This window comes from Scomber japonicus, chromosome 18 (genome assembly GCF_027409825.1).
Source record: "Scomber japonicus isolate fScoJap1 chromosome 18, fScoJap1.pri, whole genome shotgun sequence".
Classification (NCBI taxonomy): Eukaryota; Metazoa; Chordata; class Actinopteri; order Scombriformes; family Scombridae; genus Scomber; species Scomber japonicus.
In genome coordinates this window covers 19,981,708-20,005,387 of record NC_070595.1, presented here as the reverse complement: position 1 = coordinate 20,005,387, position 23,680 = coordinate 19,981,708, and the positions used below count along the sequence as shown (strand labels likewise).

General features: G+C 41.0%; 1 protein-coding gene and 1 non-coding gene across 2 annotated transcripts; one reads left to right on the top strand and one right to left on the bottom strand.

The window, feature by feature from the left end:
• Positions 1–6,845: 6,845 nt before the first annotated feature.
• On the bottom strand, positions 6,846–14,572 carry lfng (LFNG O-fucosylpeptide 3-beta-N-acetylglucosaminyltransferase). The gene is made up of 8 exons (XM_053339328.1): positions 14,044–14,572; positions 9,891–9,939; positions 9,571–9,673; positions 9,327–9,480; positions 9,137–9,222; positions 8,854–9,019; positions 8,654–8,739; positions 6,846–8,551 (listed from the first exon to the last, which is right to left on the bottom strand). The coding sequence occupies exons 1-8, from the start codon at positions 14,452–14,454 to the stop codon at positions 8,485–8,487; spliced, it is 1,122 nt and encodes a 373-aa protein (XP_053195303.1). The 5' UTR covers positions 14,455–14,572; the 3' UTR covers positions 6,846–8,484.
• A 5,380-nt stretch (positions 14,573–19,952) lies between these two features.
• On the top strand, positions 19,953–20,024 carry trnac-gca (transfer RNA cysteine (anticodon GCA)). Its single transcript has one exon. It is a non-coding gene; the product is annotated as a tRNA-Cys (tRNA).
• Positions 20,025–23,680: the final 3,656 nt, after the last annotated feature.

Here is a 23,680-nt window from a genome sequence, read left to right as displayed (position 1 = left end):
GACACGAGTGTGTTTGAGCTGCACAAGGCAACGTTTTATCAGCTTTAATAACAGAGCAATGAGCTTACCATCACATCATACTGAGACCTTGGTTTATACCCACTTTGTATCCTAATTCAATTCTGGTGGAAACTTTCATTATACCTGGGTAATGGTGTTTTGAAGCATAAATCTATAATTTTGCATGTTTTAACCTTATCTACTTCAATAATCTGCATGCTTCATTACTAATTGGCATTTCACAATGCTGTCAATATTTAGATATTTCCTACTTTCTGCATCCAAATAGCGTGAAGATCAAACTACAGAGACTCATAGTGAACATTAAACCCTTCTTGCTGGTACCTTCAAGCCCCAACATCTAAAATTTGAGGGATTGCTACAGAAAAATGTTGTACCTTGCATGGATTTTGTGAAAAGCATGATGTCAATACACTAAAATGTTATTATTCAGCAGGCAAACCTCAGATCTATCAGTGATTTATCAAACTTGATTGCATGCTTTGAAAGTGCTTCCCATAAAAATAAAAAAGCATATAGGATTTATAGTTAATGAGATACAATATGCAAAGAAAAACCCCACTGTTATAGTCATTTATGGCTGTGCAGTCTGAACAGAGGAGGCTGAACTATAAGCACACGGATCTCTTTCTTCTTCTCTGCTCACAGTGTTCACTTTTACCACTCATTTGTCAACATGTGCACCTTGTCATCACACCATAGATGAGGCAAAGTGAAGAATGAATGCAAACGCAGGACGTGAGCGCCTTTTGTTGCCCCTCTTCTGGAGGGAACCCTGCTTCTTTGTTGCTGACGTGCCCATGAGGGAGAGGCGGTCAAGGAGACAGTGAGCCTTGCTTGTCTCTATTGTGGCAGTGCTCAGAGGGAGGCAGCTGTGTCCTGGGAGTCGGTGCTCATGTTATTCACACCTCACCTCCTTCTTTGTACGTGTCACCCGGACCAGTCAGAGGGAGCACGTATCCAATGAGGGATTTATGGAGCTGTCCGGTAATCCCTGTCCTCACCTTTCTCTATTTCTTTTTTAGTCCACACAGAGATCCTCCTGTTCACTGTGATGCTTCATGACTTTCTCAAGCATTTCCCTTTCCTTCCTGTTCTTTTAAAGTCATCTGAAAAGTCTTCGTCATGATCCAGTGGTTCACCACCAGCTCCAACTGAACCACATCAGACATTTAACCACATTATCTCAGCTCACAGCCAGGACGTTAAATGTTGCCTTGTTACCAAAGTTACAACAAACACTCAAAAACACAATTTACACAAGGGACACAGTCAAGGTTATTGCATTCAGACACAACCTTTTTAAGTGGTTTTGGTTAAACTTTACAAGGACAACCTCAGCGTTTTATCTGTCTTCACAAAGACCCAAAAAAGTCAAGGTTAATTAGACATGACTGCCTTCATTTGCATTCTGATTTGTATTTAAGCACGGATGCAAAATTTGCATCTGTGCTTAAATGCAAAATGTCTTTATTGTTCATTTTATGCTGCTGTGTAAATAAGACAGACAGTAATCTGATCATTGATATCACCAACAGCAACGCAGAGATATGATTCAAGAATATATTTTGTACCTTTTTCTCCAAACAACCAGCATGAGGATGAGGAATATCACCCAATAAATGAAATTCATATCAGTGAAACCGACACTGAATAAGTCAAACACATTCAGGAAAACTTGTTGCTACTAAAATTTATTTGTCATTTCATGTAACTCAGCATTAATAAGTTTCATAATGTGTCATAATTTCATAATGTGAAAGTGAAATAGTTCAAAAGTTGATCAATCTCAATGAAAGGTGAGATTGATATGAGATGAAAAAAGGATTTTAAAAAATATTAAAATCAGTAAAATAATCAATCATTTTGGTCTGCTAGTCTGGTACTTAAATCATATATAACCCCGTGTTGCATGTCAAACTCCTCTCTGTCTCATTTACTGGTTTCCTATCTGTATTTCCACTTTCACTATCAAATACAGCCAAAAAATCTGTAATGGTGACTATTTATGGCAAAAGCCTGAATGTTTTTCTTAAAATATAAAAGTTATTATAGCGACTGAGGGGATGATTTCAGTTCATTTTTGAAAAACAATACAAGATCATTTCCTGCAGTGCATCTTCCAACAGACACACACACAAACACAAAAGGTCCAGGTCAGCTTGAGCCAGACACGCTGGTCTGCCTCCAAATTCCACAAATCCTCCACTCAAGTGCTGCTTTCTACAAAGTTCAAGTCCCTCTACAGCAGGGATACGTGATACCTGGATTATACTAGTCTACTCCCACTTCGGCAGCCCTTTGGAGCACATGTTGAGCAGGATTAAAGCCTGTGCCAGTTGCTGTGAGATCTCTCAGTGGAGCCAATGGGAATTGTCCCGCCGCTCCTAATCCTGCAGACAATGCGGGCTGTTAATTGGAGAGTGACTGATATAGCAAAGGAAAGTCATGAAGACAATGTGCAAGTGGCCACCGTCTCTGTAATCCCCATGCACTCTGAGGAATGTTCCTCTGTGGCAGCCGCACACACTTCACCAGATCAGAGTTCATTTCTACTCAAACTCCCAACACCTCCTCGCCTCTTTCTCTGGGGTTTTCCATTTTTACTGACAGTTAAGGCCACTGTTTTGTGTTTTGAGTCAAGCGTGTAAAAGGCACTAAAAGGCTTTACAGAGTTGTGAAATGCACGTATTCTGCTCAGCGCTGTGATGGGAGGTGCAAGAAAGCACACCCAGGTGTTTGTGTTTCAATCAGTGGGGTACAAAACTGTTAACAAACTTGCAATGGTTCCTGTCACTCCACAGGAAGTCATTGTTAGGACTTGTTTTAGTGAATTTGTCTATATGTAAATTAAAACGGTTGCAATCGTATCACCATTAAACAAGTTTGAAGGGTGAATCAGCCATCACATGATACTCATGAGACTGTGCTTCCACTATTTTGTGGCCTTTCCACAAACAAATTTAGTTTAAATGACAGCATGATATACAGAATATTCAGTTGTGGGATTTTAAGATTAAAAGTTAAACTCTGGTTGAGAACCAGACTGAACACATAAAACTCAGCTGCTTGATGTCAGCTTCCAGCTTCAGCAAGCGGGTCATTACGTGGGTGACAAGCAAGACACTCACATGTTTTTTTTATTTGCCTTCTCCCTGAGGTGAAAAAAGTGCTCAGAGAAGCTGCATTTCTCTAAACAGAGACAGGCACAAGTCATGTGGGACGTTTATGTTTAGTAAACAGACCATGATAGATATTTTGGATACTGGATTCTTTATCGCTGGTGGATAATCAGCCACAGCAACAGCCTCCAGCCATATTTCACCATAGGCCAATGACAGGCAGGTGGTGCAGCAGCGGTGGACGCCTGCCGTTGGATGTTTGTGTTCTTTTAATCTCTCACCTGTCACCACACCGGACATATGCAAAACAGCGCTACTGAACTATTTCACCACTAAGAGAATTTTGCATTTTACACCAGATTTATGTTTCAGTTATGATACTGACATATTTAAATATGTGTCATATCTGCTATCATAATATCATGTTTAAGTTATGCACATAACATACATATTTGAATATATATATAGCCTAAAGTCTGAGACCACGTTCCCATTCATTTTAATGGGTTCAAAGTATTGACTGGTATTATAAAGCTGTATATTCCTTTTTTACTTGGCTTTGCTAATTTCTTCTTTCTTTAGTGCAATTTGTATATACTGTGTTCTATTTTAGCACCTAACTGATTGTTTCATTAGATTTGAATGTACAGTATTTTAATATTGAAAATGAACCTTGATGCAGTTTGAGGCAGAAGAAGAAACCAAATCTCTAAATTAAAATATTGATACTTCTATGTTAAAAAATGTAAAGATTTAGCAAAAAAATAAGTGCTAAATATCAGTGTAAAAGTATTTTTATGCTGAAATTTCATTTTTCTGGTAGTACTTGTGTTCTTTTACTTAAAGGTATGACTATTTTCACACTGTGGTATTGCAACTTTTACCAAAGTAAAGGATCTGAATACTCCCTCCACCACTGATTGGGATATAAATGTGGTTTCAGAGCAATGTCCAAGCAAAAGACCCTTTTGCTAATCATCAGTGTAAAATATCATCACTATCAGCCCCCAGAGGCACATGCAGGCTGAACCCTGGCGAGCACATAGCCAAAGATCCATCACCAAAGCCTTCCATGGGAGACAAATTGCTCGGAGCAAACATCCCCACCACAAACCATAATCACAGCTTTGCCTTCCAGAGATGTATAGTGGGAAAAGCTGAAGTCTTTTATGTGTCTAAATCTCATGTTCAAACAGACATCAGTCATCTGCGCCCACTTTCCTCTCTCTCTCTCTCTGTTGACTCTTAAAATGTTTCCAATAAATCTGTGCAGAAGTTTCAAATCATATTTTGTATGAAATATAACAATCAAGGCCGTTTTGATTGGTAGCTTTAACCATTAATTCAGTGACAAATATGGTCGATCAGCTTCCTCCAGCTTTGCGAACACGAGGATGAGAGAGAGATCCCTCCTCTGGCACTGCACCCATGGGAAAAGAGGGCATGTGGCTTAAGTATAAAACTCTTGTATGATTAAATTGGCAAGCTGTGAATGTGCAAACAGTAATCGGATCAGAAGGGGTTTGATCTTTTCCTACAAAGGAGAAAGGTTTTTACATAAATAACAAATCATTAGAGTGTTGGTCTAATCGGCCTTAAATCTTTTTAAGCTCAGACTCTCAAAAATGTCTGCAACATTTTTAAGTCATAACTGAAGAGACATGTACAGTATCACAGTCTTTAGAGCGTGTATATTCACTTGGAAATCATTAAAAGGCATATGTAATCAGTAAGACGTCTGCATTGCAATGAGAGGAAATAAAGTGGGCGTGCAAGATTGAAATTTGCCTAAACCCATTTCCTCCAGCTCGTTTGTAATCCTTCTGCATCAGTAATTCTTCAAACATACCAATCTGTCACATCTGTGAGCAACTTTGAATGAATGGCAGTTGTTATATGTGATTACTGTCCTTTTGGTTGTTTCCCACTGTTTATCTTTTCTTAAAGTTTGCTATTGCAATTATGTCTGTTCCCAGACCAGCAGCTGCGGAACAATAAATAAAGACAAACTGAGTTTTTACGCTGTTAGAATTTCCAATTTACACCCACAGCCGAGACATAAGTTTTCAGCCTCACACAGGGAGACAGTTTGGATGGAAGAAGTTTGTCACAGAAGTTGAACCACTTCAGTGCAGCTTTGTACTGTCAGTATCAGTATTTAGAGCCTTCAGACATCTTTTAAGACATATAAAATCCACTGCTTGGAATTACAAATTGTGTCTGATATTTTTTTTCATGAAAGTTTAATAGTTACAAATTCTTAACCTGACGTCTACACTTCTCAAAGTTGAGAATCTATGAATACTTAAATATTTTCAGTTCTTTAAAGGACTAGTGTGCACAGTTTAGTGTCATCTAGCAGTAATAATAAATAATTTAGTACTTCCTGACTGCCCCCCCAACCCCTCTCTTCCTGCCAACCAACTTCACCCTCCATTTCCAAGAGTGTAGGCCACTGTTTGGTTTGTCTGTTCTGGGCTATGAACAAACATGTCTGTGCACCATTATGGCCTTTATGGGAGGGGACACACTCCTTATGTAAATAGAAAGGGCTCACTCTAAGGTAATGATACATGATTCTTATTTTCAGCGATTATACGCTAATTAAAACATATTTATGAATATTATATTCCACTTCTGTCAAGTCTGTTCCATTAGATGCCACTACATTTTACACATTGGTCTTTTAACTGCTAGAAACAATATTTCCTACTTCACTGTAATGTCCATGTGCGCTGGATGTTTCAAGTTTCCACATCACACTTGTGTAAGTTTCACTCTGGACCATGATTGACTCAAAGCTAGTTATGATGTAACAAATCACACTGAGAACTTAGATTTTCAGTGAGCACAGAGAAATGTTCCTCCTTCAGAAGATGAATGTGAAGACTTTTTTCTAATGTCAAACTCTACACAGACATCATACTGCACAGTGAGCTGCATCCAGTGGAAGTAGGAACAATAAAACACATTTTTGAGTTTAAGTGCTTGTTTTTGTTACTGAGATCATTAATGGTGCTACTGCATAACTGTGTAAGCAGTATTTTACTGTTGTAGCTGTTTAAGGTGGACCTACTTTTAACTACTTAATATGCAGTTAGGTAGTTCAGTCCAGTATTCCCAGAATGGGGTTGGGATCTTTATATGATTAACGCCACAGGACAGAGGAATAAACAAAGTTCTTCTACACAGATTTGAATGTGATTTTTGATCTTTTTTATGTGCATGAAATGTTGGATAATTTGACCATTTGATGAAACCATCTCAACGATTTAGAGGGGAAAGCCCTCTTTATTAACAGCTCATGGACATCTGGAATATGTCAAAGAGCCCCAGCTACACACTGCTCTTTTCACACTATCATTTGCTTTTTCATGTAAAATTCTGAGAAGTAACCAATAACTACAGGTATTTAATCTGACGTATACATTAGAATAAAATGGAAGTACTCAAGCAATGTAAAAACCCTCATATTTGTACTTATGTACGGTAGCTGAATGAATGTACTCCACCACTGGTTGTCAAATAGCATCAATTTCTTTGGAGCCAACATGTTCGTCCCATGTTTCTTCTAGTTTTTAATGCAACAACACGCAACTCTCATTATGTAAATGTAAACTATGTTTTCTTTCCACCAGATTTTCTATTTGACTAAACTTCAAGTGACATTAAAGCACTGAATAATTACATAACTGATTATTTTGAACATGAGTTGTGAACTTGGAAGGCATTCAAATAAAGACATGACCAAATATGTAAAGTTTCTCAGTGGTTATGCACTTTTATTCAAAGTTTTAGGTCCCACCGTGGGTCCCATGGTAGTTAATACCAGGATCAGCTCATAATCCCTGAGAAGCCAGTATTGGGAATGAACTGTTCGAACCCTCCAGATACTGGAGAATAAACACCACAGTCATTTAGCACAGTTCAAAGCAGTACAAAATCATGTCCAGGTCATTAAAAGCATATGTAAACCACCAAGGGAATTACATTCTAAACATATACAATCACTACTCATTTAAACAAAAAGGTACAGTACACAATACTGTAATCAAGATGTACAGTGCAACCCAATATGGGTGAGAGACAACACAGAGGGAACAAACACCTCCATGTGGAAACACTGATGTTGCTCTTGTTATCTTCTCACCTCAAAGGCCTCAACAGCCGTTATTATGTGTAAGTCCAGAACATTCATGTTAATAAAAACAGAGAGGCTCATCAGTCTTTTGTGCAAATTATTATAGACTGTGGCTCAGATTACACATGTGGTTGTTATTTAGATACCACTGCTTCAGACTGCCTTTTTTCTTTCTATTTTGGGCTCAATTCAAATGGCATCCGTTCAAGCTAAAAATGTCAGAACCGTTGAGGCTGAGGAGGTGAGAGTCTTTCCAGGAGCGAACAATCAGCTCATTTGAACCTAAGCTGTGCAATTTCAAACAAATAAAAACATATATTTCAAAGCATTTCAAAAGCTGATTGCATCCCCCAAATCAAAATCTCTTCCACTTTTCATTTTCCCCCGATTGTTACAAATGCAAGGAGTGTTATTAAATACATAAGAATGAATAAATGTTGAGATTTTGAGGGTTTTTTTCTTTTTCTTTTTCTTTTTTTTTTGGTTAGTTTTGACACCAATCTGAAGCATGTCATTATAGGACGTAAATTAAGTGAGAACACCTAAAATATCAAAAGTGCTTTGTCCTGACATGCCTCAGATTAGGTCACCTAAGGATGCATTTGGAAATCTGCCTATTGCCAGCTCAAGCTATGGGAGAAATAACACTGTCAACTTAGAAGCACAAGAACATCTTCATATTAGAGCATTTGTCCGGAGTCTTCTGAGTAAAACGATCTAAACAAAATTACCTGGAAAAGCCAATTACATGTGATAAAAAGCCCAAAAGCCTACAAAGATAGACCTGTGCGGCTTTCAATTTTTAAAAGCTAAGACAAAAAAAGTAACTGTTAATGTAAAGCTGGCAAAAAGGCTTGAATATATGACAATACATTCTATGAGAATTGCAGAAACATTTACAAGCAACATATACGTACATCACAAAGCTCAACTGATTGCCTGCAAAGCTTAACGCTGAAAGCAACTTCCTGCCGGGAGCTGGAATCCTCCACCCGAGCAGTATGGGGCGAGGTCCTGGCTCCGGACAGGAAGGAATAGTCCCGAGGCGGGCCGCACAGCAGCCCAGTAAAACTATTAAAGACCGCGCACCACTGTAACAACAATACAGCAGCTGCGCGGTCTAATACCAAACACTGGTCCCCACGAGCCTTTCAGATACCGAGGCACGACGGGGACGAGGATGAGAAAAGAGCAGTCGCCCTAAAAGGCAACCTGGGGAGGACACCATGGAGTGTCTGGATACAGGAGACAGTGCACAGACTTGAACCTGGAAGAAAGAAAGAGAGAGAAAAGAAAAGAGACAGACTTAGATTTGTGCTGAAACTGAGGTTAAATGTGTCACGTCGTTATATTCAGAGCAGTCTCTCACCTTGATGGATCCTCCTCCACTGGAAAAGCTCCTTTCAAATTGATGATATTGCTCTTGTTTTCGAACATCCCATAACTGAGGGTGATCTGAAGGACAAATGATAAGGGACACATGTAAAAACACTGTTCTCATACTTCATCAATGTTTCAATCCACTCTGATGGTGTAGGGAAAAAAAGAAGAAGAAGCTTAGCCTCTCACCTGCTTGTGAATCTCAGATCTTGACACTTGTTGCAGGTTCTCCAGGTGGGAGTGAAACAGGTTGCTGCGGGTCAGAGGAACCCCCAGAACCGACTCGATGATGTAGCCGATGGTGCAGTCGTCAGGCAGACGGATCTTCTCTGCTGTGTTCATGAAGTGGCCGCCACTGAAAAAAAGACCCAGATCTCGTCAGTGTTGATGTCACACACCTTACTTTTGGAGGCAGAACGTAAAAAAGTCTCTACAGTAAAATAGAATTCGGGATTGTAAATCTGTATCTTACCTGGCCCACGGGCTCATCTTCAGTGCCAGACCCCGGCTCACACAGAAGCCAGCTCCTCCAGTAGCAAACCAGAAGTTGACCGCTTTCTACAAGAGGTGATGGAAAAGTTTGTTAATATTACCAGTATTATCTAAAAGTCAGCATGATCTCAAAAACATGAGACGCACAAAATTAAGATTCTTCTACCCACCATTTTATTGTCCCGGAGCCTCTCTGTGGCCTCTATGGGCCGGTCCAGACTGGGTTTACCAATATACATGTCCTGTGTGTGGGGATACTGGGAGAGCTGCTTCACAAGAGTCCGGACATTCACATAGTTGTCATCATCGACGTGACAAAACCATCTAAGAAGCAGAAACAGAAGCATCATTAGATACTGAGACATTCAGATAAATGCAACAATCCTCCAAATCTAAAATAAAACATGTACTTACTTTTTCCCAGACTCTATGAACTTGTCGTATTCCACCGCCATCTTGCAAGACAGAGCCTGTCGGCTATGAGCTGCAGAGCAGTTGGTGTTGATTGCATGACTCCCTGTGGCATCAATAAGAAAGGAATAGGAGTTAGATGATAAGAGAGCGACATCAATGGAGGCTCTATGTGTTTTAATGTCATCTTTCATGGAGGCAAAAAGCTCAAAGCAGAATTTAACGACCTTTAAGATGTGATTCAGTTTGTCATAAATTCAACTTCTTTTTAACACAATGTGCACCTCTGTTCCCAAACACGAAATCCCCCTTATTAAACTTACCGATTTTCTTTTTTAGCTCCTCGTCTTCTCCGTCGGTGAAGATGTAGGTCTGTAAGCAAATAATGGAAATAACAGATAAGTGGAATTGGTCTTTGATGTCCACAAAATCAAAACCACTTTGGCTGATCATGTGAAGCGGTCACACGATTGCCCCCCAATTCAGCAGTTTGTCCAAAATCCTCCTTCCTCATATGAAGCCTGGTGTGATTAGCATCAATCAACATGTCTTTTATGCAGTGGAAAACACATTGAGTTAAACAACCCCCTGCTATAATAAGGCCCTTTTGTCCTGCGTTTCACTCTCTCCATGGCAACTATGCAGCCACCCCGAAGCATCCCAGACATAGAACAAAGGAGGAGGCAGACTGTCCGCCCCCACGCACACACACACCCCATTCATGCATCCCATCCCCCGGTTGAACCCCATCCGCTGTGCTGGACCTGCTGCCGAGCTTCAACATGTCCAATGAAGCTAAACACTTGCATACAAATGTTAAAGTCGGTGCATATCTGATAAACCACCAGCACAATCCTCTCCGTCCTCTCCGCTGCTGCTGTATGACTGACAAAAGCTTAAAAGAATCAACCCACGAGACTGCGAGACCTTGTTAAATGTAGCAGTTACTCATAAAAGGAGTTCACAACAAAGGGAACCTTACCCGAACACACTTTAAAGAGCAGGGAGGGATTAGACTTCTCTTTATGATTGCTCACGCTGAGCAGGTGCAAGGTGGTGAATAGTGCTGATGAAAAAGGTGCCGGCCTCAGGCTTTGTAACCGCCAGTGGTCTGTTTACACTTCACCTGAGGTGAGCCAGCACCTGCCGAACATCACGCTACCTTATCTACGCCACGTGTCTCTACACGCCAGGTCATGATGCCTCAACCCTCACTGACAGAGCACCCTTTGACAGCTATTACCCACAATCATGCAAACCCAGCAGATCAGTGATCTTGCCTCTCAGCAGTCCACTGGCTTTACTTGGAATAAGAAACACATCTTTCTACTCCAGTTTGCTTTTTCTGCACAAAGCAAGCCCGCTCGAGTCATTTGTGGAATAAACTGTGAGCAGATGTTGCACGATGCTAGAGCCGTGAGCCTGTATTTGTTTAAGGAAGGGTGGTGGTTTCACTGGTGAAGGGATCAGAGGCTGGCGCTGTTTGCTTTAAATCCTGTTGAATAGACAGCCTAATCACTGAGGCAGCTGCCAGAGCTGCCAGGGCACTGACAGAAAGAGAAGGAGGGAGGGGAGGGAGGGAGGATCGAGAAGAGGGGTGGAATCCCACTGCTGATTAGTAAATCGAAAACCGTGTGTGGCCATTCACCCCCACTTCACCCCCTATCCTGCCCCCCCCCCCCCCCCCCCCCCCCCCCCTCTGAGCCACATACACGGCCAGAGCCTCTTGAATAGAACAATGCTGTGAGTTTTCATGCTGGGTAAAGTCTCCACTGGGTAAATTCTAAATATGTTTGCCAGCATTTGCATACAGCTGCAGGAGTTAACTAAAGAGAAACCTCTTGGGGAAGGGGTTTTTTTTCTATCTTTGTTCTCAAACTGAAACTTAAAAGCACAGTTACATTCAAGGAATACTAATTCCTGATACCAGAAAAAAAAGAAAAGAAAAAAAAGATGCCTGTGTGTGAAGCAGAGATAAGAGTCGAGGGGGCACGGGGTGAGCAGAAGAGGGAGATGAGAGCAAAGAGAGGGGGGGGGGGGTGCACTCCTGACCACAGGAAAGCCTGGCACGGCCCTGTCTGAGCTGAACGTGGTGCCTGGCTGGCTGTCTCCAGCTCCACGGGAAGGAAGGGCACCAATCTCCCCTCCTTTCATTGACCACCTCCACCCTGATTCCTTCCCCCTCCCGTCCCACACATTCAAAGCATTTCAGCACTTTTCAACAGGACAAATGATTTGTAAAACAGCTCACAAGAGAGCTTGAATCACTGCAGCCGGACAAAGCGCTATTAAAAGTAGTCCCTTTAAAGTAATTTCTGCAACAGACTGGCAGACATTAGGAACACCAGGCTGTCCTCTTCAGTGACACCCATCCACTTTCTAACCACTTGTACTTCACAGTAAAGCCATTTTATTAACTCAACTACAGCGCCAAGTGTTTCTTTTTTTTTTCTTCTAAATGCTAAAAGCGCTCATTGTTGAAGCGCTGGCTAATTATCCTATCCTTAAAAGAGGAATGCGTGGCACACCACCATAAGGACGTTGGTGCCAGCTGTTCGTACACTTGCAAAATGAATTTAGGCTCTGATAACTCAGCTACGCGCCAGATTTATAAATCAGTCTAGGAAAGGGAGGAGGAGGCTGTAGCTTCTCCAACTGTAAGATTAAGCTGTCTTAATGCTGCTAATCTAGAGTCTGGAGCAGGAAATACTCGGATTCATTTTATTCTTTTGTTTTAAGAGCCCTCTCTCATTGGTGTTATATTGTTCCTGAGTGATGAATGGGGAAATAATAGAAAATAGGAAGATGTGCTGTATGTGAAAAAGTTGAAAAGGGCACTTTTTGTCATAGAAGCACAAATTAACAGATCAATTGGGTTTGAATGTTTTCGTAACAACAGGTAATCATTTGCATAAAGATAATAATGGGTTGGATTTTCAAAAAACAATGAATGGGCTCAAAGATTAAGAAGGCTGCAGACACTATTGTGTCAACAAAACTATCAGAGAGATAATCTACCGTCCCTATTCTCACGTAAACAGCAGCAGATAGCAACTCCATCTGCATGAGAGTAAAGAGATCCCTCACTTTGAGCAGAGAAGTAACAGCACACTCAAAAAATTAAAAAGTGGTCTAAACAACAGATTTTGTACAAATAATACTTTTCTCCCTTGTGTCTACAGCTATAAAAGTGATCCAAACTCCACAGATGTTCATCAGCTGAGTGTGAGAATCAAACCTGAATATGGAGGATGGCCATATGTACACGGTGGGAACTCGGAGCATCATATGGCCATCCTTTGTTCTGCCTCCCCTGACCACCTGGCACCCTTCCTCCAGGAACTCCCTCTTGTATTGTGGGCTCAGTCTGTCCTTTTTATCCGCGCAGCCACCCACCAGCTGCCTGCCTATAAGCCCCGCTGTTGTCAGATATGGGTTAACCAACAGCATCCAGTACAGTAATTACAACTAATTAGCTCCACCACCAATTCATATATACACTGATGCTGAAGAAGCCTAGTTTGGACAGCTATGCAGGTAATCCTAATCCTGTCTGATCTGTGAACAGCTTATTAGGCCCATCATTACAATTTTATAGACATTAAACACATCTTAACCTCATCGACACACAAAGAGAAGAAACTTCTCCCCAACCTGACAGCACCCGAGGCAAATTAAAAAGACTTTTGGAAAAGCATATGAGACACATCTGGATGCAGGATAAAATTACTTTGACTAGCCACTGTTTTCTTCACGCTATAGCTCTGAGTGTCTTTGTGTACCCTCTAAAGGCGCTTGGTTCTCAAGGCCACATTTTCATTCTCAGCGTGTTACTTCCCAGCACAAACTTGCCTATAGATGCACCCCTTTGTCCCTGGCATCCCCTTAACGAAGCCCCCGTTTTCCCATCCCTCCGTATGCTTGACCCAGACTCAGCTCCCACGTTCCCATGGAGAGAGGGGAGACAAGGGGTTGGGAAAGCTTTTCTTCCCCCTTCAGAAAGACGCTTTGTTAGTGCTGGAAGGGGGACAGCGCTGGAGTCGGTGCTGTGAAGCATCCATTGCACCAGGGCATTCACAGGGACACCCACAAGAGGAGGAATAATAGAAAGTGGGGAGAGAGGGGGGCTGCAAGAGGGAGAAGAGGGAGTCCTGAAACTGTTCCCTCCGTTCTCAGGGACATATCACTCAGAGGAAAATAAAAAGTGACAGAGCAGAGGAAATGCAGCTTTGTGAACAGGGCTTGTGTGTCACCTAGTGACAAGAGGAACAATGCAGAACTGTAATCAGTAATCATACAGGCTTCACCTGCGTGTGTACACTGGCAGCACACCAGCACAGTATGAGCAACAATGACATAAACCCAGAAACATGCAGATCATTTCCAAAAACGTTTAACTTTTCATCTTAAAGTAAAGTGCGTGTACAGTAGTTGGAGTAAAGTGACTAAGAATTCATGTTTGAACTTTTCCTTTACCTGTTGCATGTTTCTTGAGATCCAGGTGTCAAGGAGCAGATTCAGTCTGGACTGGTGGAACTTCTTGGTGGTCTTCACAGCGATGAAGATGTCATCAGCGCTGATGTCCTCGGCTGGAGGCGGGTCAGCGGTGGACGCAGATGAGCGTACGGGCTTCTCCACTTCTCTCCGTCCTCGGGTCAGCTTGGTGAAGTACGCCGAGAATCCTTTCTTAACCTGCGCGCTCCCAGGCTGTGCGTCGCCCTCCTCCTCCTCTTGGAGAAGAGAGCGCGTCCCAGAGTCCTCTCGGTTGGTCTCCTCATGCACCTGAACCCGGTGATGATGCTGCACAGCGACCAGGAGCAGCACCAGACAGAGACATGCTGTGCTGGCTACAGAGATAGCGGTCTTCTTTCCATTATTTTTCAACATGATTGAACCTATTTTTTTTTTTTTTAAACACTAAAAACTATTCGCGGAGCAACGAATTCCCAATGCAAAGTCCATATGGTATTTCTTTCTCAAAAGAACAAAAAATCTAAATGAATGGATCCTTACGGTGCATAGCTGGACAGAAAATAATGATAATGAGCTAAAGGGGGTGATATATAAGCTTCCATGCTGGCCACGCCTCATGGGAGGTCCCTGAATGCAGCATTTCAGCCAGTGACGCTACAATGGGGCGTGCTGATAGTGTGTGTGTGTGTGTGTGTGTGTGTGTGTGTGTGTGTGTGTGTGTGTGTGTGTGTGTGTGTGTGTGTCATAGGCTACTTTTGGGGACAATTTTCGAATTTAGGGCCAGTAAATTGTGGACAGCTTGTTCAATTGGGGACAAAAGCTGTGTCCCCAATTTTTGGGGGGTCTGTGGTGGTTAGGGTTAGGCAAGTGTGTGTGTGTGTGTGTGTGTGTGTGTGTGTGTGTGTGTGTGTGTGTGTGTGTGTGTGTGTGTGTGTGTGTGTGTGTGTGTGTGTGTGTTTGTGTGTGCGTGCACAGTGGGGTCACTTGCAGAGTTCAGTTTGACTTTTTCAGATAATATGAGTAAAAGATTGACGCAAAGAAAACAAAAGTGCAGGTGTTCATGGGGAAAGGCGCGTCTCAAACTGCAACATTCACACAGTGACTCATATGATGAAGCTTAACTCTCCAGATCTGAATCTGAAATCGGACTTCAGAGTGATTTTTCTTTCAAGGTGAAGCTATTTGAATTCAGCCGAGTGTGAGCTGGGTGTTCACCAGAGAAACAGTCTCTATTGTTCCTCATTGACCTTGTGAGGACTCTAAACAGTTGGCCATTCCTGAACACTTGTTATTCAAATTCTGGCTCTCACAACTGAGTGCCGTCTGGCACTGGGACGCTGACCAAAGACACGAGTTCCATTTAGACCGATTTGCAGCTGGTGGAGCCTCAATAAACACCCGAATCCCAGCAACTAGAAGATTTAGTATCAAAGAAATATCTGGTTAAACTGAGATCTTAAAGGATGATTTCAACTGTGGTGCAACATAGGTGCCAAAATCCAAATTATGATGGTTTTGGTCCCAGAGCAGAAACTAGGACAAACTACCAAAAAGTCAATGTTGTCCTTTAAGGAAGAATGAGGCTGAAGCTGAGTCACACCCTTCATGTCTTTCATAAATCTGCTTCTCCTGTTCACTCCTCTGTCTTTCTTTAAAATCTGCAAGAGAAAAACTTCCTTTCCACTGCAGGTGTTTTATTCTTTTTAATTCTGGGACACACTGCACATAAGTTACCTCTCTGCTTTGTTGCTTTTGACTAGGCCTTTTGTTCCCATTTTAAAAGTGTGCATAGAAAAGCATCTAAAAGCAAGTGTAAGAAACCAGGCAGAGGGGGTTGTCTCTGTGGCCTTCATTCTTCTTCCATCAACCGCCCTCTTTCTGTCGGGGCTTGCAGGGTATTCGTCCCATCTCGGAAACTCCTTTCTGGTCTTTTGGACTTTTGGAAAACCATGTTAGCTGTTAAAATGGCAAAGTAAAGTTGTGTCGACCTCCCCCCTGCACTCACAGTGTATTTTAACCTTGTGCTCCCTCCATCGACACTGTAGAAAAGCGCTTTTGAAATCATTCCACAACCCTACTTCATCTTTGACCCCCCCCTAAACAACATCACCACTGAATTCCTGTGAGCCCACTTCCTCACCATAGTGTTCACAAGCCCACAAATAAACACCACAGTCTGCTTGATTTTCCCCTGATCATATCAGCATGTTGGGGGAACTGAGCAGCTGGAGAATCCTGAGTCGGATGATGGAATTAAAGGGCTGCTCTTTACAGTACTGCTCTTATAAGAATGATTACATAATGTGTGACAAACAGCAGGTAAAGAATAAGCCTTACTTATCTCTGTGATCATCCCCCACTGCTGTCCCAAAGACGCCATTGCAACATTTCAGTCTCTGATACACACCGCAGAAACTGGAAAACATGTGTAACATATCAGCAATAACTTGATACTCTGCACAATGTATATATATCCATCTTGTTGGAAAAAAACACAACATGGAAGGCATTACCACAAAGCCACATCTTTCTTTTGAGTTCATAATGTTTCGATTTGGTTTCAATTCTGTCTGTTTAACATTCCTCAGGATGATTCCCCGAAAGTTTTCCGATTTTGAAGCTTTTGTTTATTAGTGGCTGATTCAACTGGATGTCACTTTTTGACAATCTATTCAAAGATGATGCTTTGCAAGGTCAGTCGTGTTCATCGTCCTCTATGTGAACAAGATTTGTGCAGGCTAGAAGTGCAAGGCTACGACTTTGAGGGTCAGTGATGAGAGCCGGGCGGTGGGATCAGTCTTCACTTGTGTTTATTTTCCCAGCATGGACACACTAGCTCTGGTGGAATTACAGGTCACACCAGAAGTGAGAGCCAGGGGACCGGGCGTCCCTTCAGAACTCGGCTTCAGTTTCCCGCCTCATGCAACATTAGATGAAGCTTTCCGAGGATCACGGCTGAGAATACTTCAGCAGCTCCAGAGACAAATAAATATAACCTGTTTTTATTGATCTTCAGACACAGTTCCCATAAGTCTAAATTGACTTCTTCCAGGTGAACACAATGTACTAGCAAGTTAGTACTTGCTAACAAATATTTGGTTTGGGGTGAATTACAAGACACCTGTATTTGCCAAATATAAAAAAAAAATACAATATACATCTTCCAGTAACACATATATAAAGTAAAAAGGTAAAAATCATGTTGTCCTATAACCTTTAAATAAAATATTTATACAAAATCAGTAGAAGAAATATCAGTAGAAGAAAGAAGAAAGAAGAGAAACTCAGTGAACACGAGACACAGTGTTGAGTTGTTGCCACTAAGAAGGACAATAGTCATTATTTAAATTGCACATTGAATAAATCTGCTTTTGTTCTCACAGATTCGACCTTCAGTTCAACATTAGATGGTATCACATCAAAATCTTTGTTAGATAAATTATATTAAACATCATTTTCTGTGCAATGTTCATATAACATTCATTCAATAGTCTGAAATTACAGTTTTGATTTAATCCACACAGATCGTCTTAATAATCAACCAATATTGATCTTTTCATTAGTTAAAAGACTGCCTTATTGAAGCCATAGTAGTGAGATAATATGCATACATACATTTAAAAACCAAGATCCAATAAGTTGCATAACACCCCCAAAAATATCTTTCTTGCCAAAAGTGTCAGATTACATGGTTGACATGTCTGGACATCATCACATCTTTTATTTGTGGTCTACAAATCAGCCAGGCCAAATAAGATTAAATGTTCTGTATTATAAGAAACACCAGCCATCTTTGTTTCACACAACGCACAAACCCACTGTTTGTTACGAGAAACAAGATATTCACTGGAGACCCGTTTAGACCAGGTGTATATTTTCACTGAGAGCTCTATATGGACTCAAGGGAGACCTAAAACCTGCTGACAACTTTGATTCATTCACATATCACAATGAACATTCTGAGAGGTGGAAAGATGGTGTGTTTCTGTACTGAGAATACCCCCCCCCCCTCCCTCTCCCCTTCTCGAATGAATGGCCATTTTCCCAACCAATACCGAAACTCACTTCACTGTTTCAGAGTGATATTCAGTGCCCTGCATCCCTCCTGAGACAGGACTTTACAATCAACTTGCCTCTGATTACTCTGAAAAGTTTCTTTGTTGTTGAAGTAAAGTAAAATAAATATCTTGTAAAGCTTACAGGAGTTGTTCTTTAGGTAAATGCAGTTTAGTTGAAGCTCCTGCAGGCTCTGTCCATGGTTCTGATTGTGTTGGTAACAACATCAGTTGGCCTGGTCATAACATAACACAAATGGTTACATTTGTCTGTTTTTATATATTTTATATAGTTTTTAATGTCATTTTCATTTCAGTCCTTTTCATCATTAGTATAGTTTTTTTCATATCTATTCTATTTTATTATGTTTTCATCATTAATATTTTTTGTAACATTGGTCTCAAATTCTTTTAGTGTTTATTGTCTACACTTTGAATTGCACTAACCTGTATGATACTTTATTTGTATAAAAGGTGCTATACAAATAAAGTTTGATGGATTGATTGCCTGTCTACTTCCATTAAACCTGTATCAGACTCTTAATCTGAGAGTCAAAAGTCTGAATCTTATGAGAGTAAATATCACATTTGAACATAATATAGGACTAGGAGAGAAAAAAATCTGCCACAGCTGCATGTCTGCTAAATCTGGTCTAAGTCATTACAGCCCTTACTTTATCACATTACATTATGCACTTTAAATACACTATATGCACTAAAGCTGAGGGAGGCAGAAGCCCAATTATTTTGAGTTTTTTTAGCCCATTGGTTCCTACTGAAGATGTAAATCATTAAAAACGGTTCAAGAATATATGGCTTCATATTTAAAAATGTGAAATTGTTCCCTTGAACAGCTGTAGTCTTTTTAGCAGATGTCACTCAAATGGGAGCAAATATAATAAATATTATTTACAGCAGCAGGATGGTGACTCAAAATAAACTAAAGTGACTGCGTTCATGATAATGAATGAACACGTCACCCAGTGTGATGGTGGCAGAAAAACAAAATATATGAAAGACATAACTCTGCTGCTCCAATGAGAACAGAAATCTCACGTCTAGTGGTTGATGTCCTATTTAAAGTGGTGCCCCCGTCATAATTGTTCTCCTTTCACCCTCCTCCACATAACCAGGCATAACATGAGCTATTTGCATAACTGTTCAGATCTGCTCGTCACCCCCTGCTCCTGCCCTACTTCCACCCTGTCAGCCTAATGATTCCCAGCACTCTCTCTTTGTGCAGGCCTCTGTTGTTCTGGGAACATCAAATGATCGACACTTTAAATTGGGAGGTCTCTAGTCTAGTCTAGTCTTTGCAGCCTCAAAAAAACTGCTCCAAACAGAAATGTGTTGTAGTGGGACAGCCCAAATTATGAATGATGGGGGGAGGTTAGCATGGTTTCCTGTTTGTTGTGTCCTTTCTCACCATGTGTTACAGGGAGGTCTTTATGTTGTGGAACATGAAGAGGTGCAGCGATATGATCTCTGTGTGTATTATGGTGGAAGAATAAGGCTGTGGGATCTGATACAGTGAAAATGACAGAGCAGTCTGATGTGTCAGACTCTCACGGGACGGCAGGCAGAGTGGAGCAGCAGCGTAAAGCTCCGGTGGGAAACTGCTGAGGTTACACTCTATGGGTGTTACGAGCATTGTGTACTTTCTCTTTGTTTTCTAGAGGGAGATCTGAGTAGCTACCAGCTTGTGAGTTTAGTAGTAACAGCTTCAATGAAAATGAATACGCTCTAAAGATCTGAAGTGCAAATCACCGTTTCTTAACATCCACATTTGGATAAAACTGGTTTTCATGATGGACAATTTGTCATTTTTCAACATTATTTATCACCATTTATGTATAAGGGGGTATAGCTCAGTGGTAGAGCATTTGACTGCAGATCAAGAGGTCTCTGGTTCAATTCCGGATGCCCCCTTTCCCATTTCAGGAGTCAAGACTTACAGAAATCATGTCATGAAAATTTGTTTATGAACACATACAGAAGTAAACATTGTATAAAGATACTCATATTGGCAACCCAACTGGAATTAGAAATATTCTATCATCTCCAAAGCAACTGACACTATTTTTTGTCATTTAAAAGGTCCTAAAAGCATTGGTGTATTATTGATTGCTGCAAAAAGCTCCCGCAGCTCCTGAAACTACTGGTGCCCTTGCTACCACAGGTAAAAAGGCAAAGGGACTCCCTTGGGTCTCACACTTCAGAGCATTCTGTTACATGATCTGTTTGAAAATTACCAAACCTCTGTGACCTCCCCACTTTCCGGGCCTCGGGGCTTTGTGGTATCTCCCAGTGGGCTGAAAGGAAACTAGCACAAATATTCCCCCATTAGAAAAGGCCCAAATATTTCCTAGACGCTTTGTGCCCCCTGAGCTACATCTCAATATTCTCCTTTTGATGCTGCGATACCTCAAAGAGAACAATGACAAATGGTGCCAGAATTTCAGGGTCACTCATCTCTACCATATACATCTGTTGCTATTTAGGAGTTTAATGCATGTTTGCTCTGCAGCCGGAGGTCTATTAGCAATTTGAATGATTAATTACCCCCCCTTCAATTTTACAGCCTTCAAGATTTCAGCCTTTAACTTGTTATTTTTAAGACTCATGTGGGTTTCAGCTTGTGTTTTTGTAATGCAGCAAAGCAAAGTTCAGTCATGGCTTATTGTTTACCAGAGTGAGCTCAGCATGGAGCAGAGCGAAATACAGCAATATGAGAGGCCAGACAAATTAGGGAGCCATGACAATGAAAAGCAGATGTGACTGTAGGGCAGTTAAATGACTTTATTGCCCTGTGAAAACAGTGAGAGACAATATAGTAAATGTTGCCTAATTATTGAAGACACCATGGTAATTGGTTGAACATGCAATGCTTTATAGAAGTTGGAAGATATGTTTTTCTTTTTCTTAGTAGTTTCTTTAAAGGATAGGTCAATTCATTTTCATTAAAACAGATGTCAGGGAAACATATATTGTTTTTCTTTAATCATTCCTGGAGTTCATTCTGACCCTTAGAAGATCCTTTACTACTGTCATGCTCTACAAATGTAAGATGGTGAACAGAGTCTGCAGGTCTTGTTTGGTACAAAAAATGTACTCATGAATCTTATATGAGGCTCCGGCAGTCTGAATAAAGTCTTAATACGAAATGATCTCTTTAAGGCCTGTATGAACAAGAGGAATGGCTGCAGAAAAAAATCCAAACTGTTTCACTCTATGATTTTGGGATATATCATCATATTCCCAGCATTGAAAGCTGTTATTTATTTGCCTGATCCTTTAATTGCTATTAAAATAAGGGGATCTGGTGTTAAATGACAACAGGAGGACTGAGCATTAAAGGATAACGGGTATCAGGGCCACGCAGGGGCTTCTACATGACATATACCGAGCATGGCATCTGTCAGGGAATAATGCATCATTATGGACTCAATAAACACATACATAAACACACACACACCTTCTTCCCAGACTGTCCAACCTGGGTCAGCTAAGGGAATCCTTTCTGTGTGTTATTGGGATTAATTCCTGGCACCAGCCTCTGGCCTAGCTCCAGTAGGGAAACAAGAGCAGCTTCCAGCTCACAGAGCAGCGGTTTATCCCTTGTGGTGGGTCCAACTGGGCTGATCCTCTCATATTAAATGGATTAGCAGAGGCCTTGTTCTACTGTCAGGAGCTCATGAAAAGAATAGGGATTTAGCATGTTGTCTTTTTTTTCTGGCAAAATTTTAAACAGCAAATGTAAAATATGTATTGTCACTGAAAATAAATGGTCTAACCTGTGCACACTGGGGCTACATTATTTTCTCTAATGTATTTCCGCAGACTGTCAGAAACATGATTCTTTGCTGACCTCTGTGAGTATCAGCTACGTTTAGCTCTTGTAGTATCCGTGGGAAACTGTGGCATTAGCCCTGCTTACAAGCTTTTTGATTTCCCATGGGAGACATCCATGACAAGAGCAGGTTAGATTGGGACCCAAATGCTGCATAGCATGACCAGGATAGAACAGATTGTGTTACAGATATCAGGAAAAATCACATGAAGGGTGCTTGGTTCACCCTGAGCATCAACTACACATTGGCTGGATTTCTCTCAGACATATTTAACTAGAGCGTCACTGCCCCTTTTTGCTGTACCTCACAAGCACGAGCCAAGAATTTAGCAAGTTATTTAATGTCAGTTGCCCTTCTGGAAGACTGTACTTCAAACGCAGATAATGTTAGATCTCATGCTCTGATCGTCTTTTAGTGGATGGATGGCAGGTGCTCCTCCCTGCCTGTGCTCTTATATTAATCTCCTTCAGAGGGCAGACACCCCTCACCGTTGCAGACTTCCATACAGGCGCCACACTAATCATGTCTGTGGCCGAACCCTCGCACCACCACAGGTGTGCTGAGATCTGCCTGGGCAGCCCTGACCCCAGATCAGCCCCCTGTCCCTGCTCCAGCCCCAGGTCCTGTACTGTTAAGCTTTTGTTAGTCAACAGCCTTAGTGTGGATTGTTAAAACAATGTATGCTGTATTCAGAAGTCTGTACTAACTTGACTGTAGGCAAAAAGTCTTCTTAAACCAAGATGAATGTGTTATTCTTCCTATTGGCTTTATTACTGCGATTCATGTTTGCTCCAAAATGTCCACTGAATAATGTCTGACTTCACTTGTGTTTGACCTTTGACACCGTGCGGAATGATGTATACACATAAGTTTGATACTAAAAAGCTGTTTTTATAGTCACCTACTGAAGAGGTAAAGTTTCTCTCTGCTCACATTTAATCTGACTTTAAAGGGTGGGACTATGAGCATGATTTGTGACATCACAACTAGATTGGAGCCAATCATGATCCAGTATGTAAGTTACACAAGTGTGATGTGGAAAGTTTCCGGGGCACAAACACTGAGAATCGACTTCATAGTGAGGCTTGTTTTTAGGAGTAAAACTTTTAAAAATATTTTTGCATATTTATATTCTGGATTTTTCCGTGACAGAGAATACATAGATGTACTTTTAATATTTACTTTTAACTACAGTACCAAGCAAACACACACACACACACACACACACACACACACACACACACACACACACACATTATTATGTGTGAAAATCACATCAGACACAAGCTATAATTCAAAGTATTCAGAGTATTTTTATAGCGCTTCAAACAAGTCTGAAGGGCATCTTTAATCAATGATTGAATACATTCGGTTTGTTTTTGAGACTGCATTAATATCCCTGCTTTATAGGCTATATTCACACTGCAGAAACAATTTAAAACATTTCTTAAATCAATTTTTCTTTATATACTGAAGCTTTTCAAAATTCCTGTGCAATCAGAAATAACAATATCTCACTGTAGCGTGGATAAGAAGAGCAGAGCCTTGACTTGTTATGTAAATTTGGGGGGAATCTTGAATTGGTGGCAAACTCGATGAATTCCATTTTATGGAAATTGTGTAAAGCTATTACATGCAACGAAGAGATTTTTTAGAAGTTTTTGCTAACATTTTGGTGTCTCCATGTGGATCTTGCCTTTTATGAAAGTTTTCTGAAAAGAATAGTGTTTGACA